Here is a 1,135-nt window from a genome sequence, read left to right as displayed (position 1 = left end):
TCTTTTACATATTTATCCCTGGCATTTAAATATCTAACTATATCTTTGTTTTCAAGATCAAACACCTTCTTCAAAGTATTAAAATGTATAATGTGCACAGGGCTGTAATACATGCAGTCATTTGAACCTTTTTCTAAGAATATACAAGTGCACACATCCTTTTTTTAGTATCTTGCATTACAGCTCTTTTAATTTATTTCATGGAGTTAAAAATACTTTCCCCCTCTCTTGATAGACAATCTTTATGCATAATAGTTTTATAAATCATGACAGCATGATTAACAAAACATGATCAATACTGTGTCTTTCTGTCACAGGTGAAGGTTTATAACATGGATGAAAACAAACACGGCCCGGACGATGTCTTGGTCATGGGCACAGATGGATTGTGGGACGTAACAACAGACAGGGAAGTGGCAGATGCTGTGTCAGCTTACTTATCCTGCTGTGACCCATCTGATCCCATGAGGTATGCCAAATAAACTTTTACATTAGGCTTTTCTGTTCTGTCTATATGTTCTTTCATGTGATGTGTGAACATGTTGTGCATGGAACTACATTTTCAAAGCTGCAGTTTTATAAATTCAGTGTAAAGTAGTGAAGCTGAAAGATGGGGGGGGGACCTCTAGCCCATCCTATTGGCTTTCATAGGAGCAGTGAGCAGCCACTCCAGCCTTTTTGGTCATGTGGCACTAATAGGGGCGGGAACCTAACATACAGTACATGTTTTTGGTTTTAGTACTCAGTATGTCCAAAAGGTGGTGACAAATACTCAGGACTTCTGCAGAGTTATGCTTATAATTATAGTAACTAAGTATACACTGTATATATATATATATATATATATATATATATATATATATATATAGATATACTGTAGTATAGGTTAACAGTGATTCATTCCCCCATTTCAAATCACAACTAAAAACACATCTGTTTAAAACTGCCTATTCCACCTAAATGTCTATTGCTCTGCCTTTTCTGTTGCTTGGCTGTATAGTATTTGTTTTGCTGTTGTATAGTATTTGTTTTGCCATTGTATAGTATTTGTTTTGCCATTGTATAGTATTGGTTTTGTTTTTCTGTTGTATAGTATTTGTTTTGCTGTTGTATAGTATTTGTTTTGCTGTTGTAT

The 1,135-nt window shown here is 34.9% G+C and overlaps 1 protein-coding gene across 1 annotated transcript in view; it reads left to right on the top strand.

Moving 5' to 3' along the window:
• ppm1j (protein phosphatase, Mg2+/Mn2+ dependent, 1J) overlaps nt 1-1,135 on the top strand; it is an 18,799-nt gene that overhangs the window by 15,495 nt on the left and 2,169 nt on the right. Inside the window, exon 9 of the mRNA XM_032513926.1 lies at nt 318-469. Within this exon, the coding sequence (XP_032369817.1) occupies nt 318-469 (152 nt within the window). The remainder of the gene's footprint in view (nt 1-317; nt 470-1,135) is intronic.

The sequence above is a fragment of the Etheostoma spectabile genome, chromosome 4 (assembly GCF_008692095.1).
Source record: "Etheostoma spectabile isolate EspeVRDwgs_2016 chromosome 4, UIUC_Espe_1.0, whole genome shotgun sequence".
NCBI lineage: Eukaryota > Metazoa > Chordata > Actinopteri > Perciformes > Percidae > Etheostoma > Etheostoma spectabile.
Note: the sequence above shows the minus strand (reverse complement) of the source record. Positions and strands in the feature narration are given on the sequence as shown.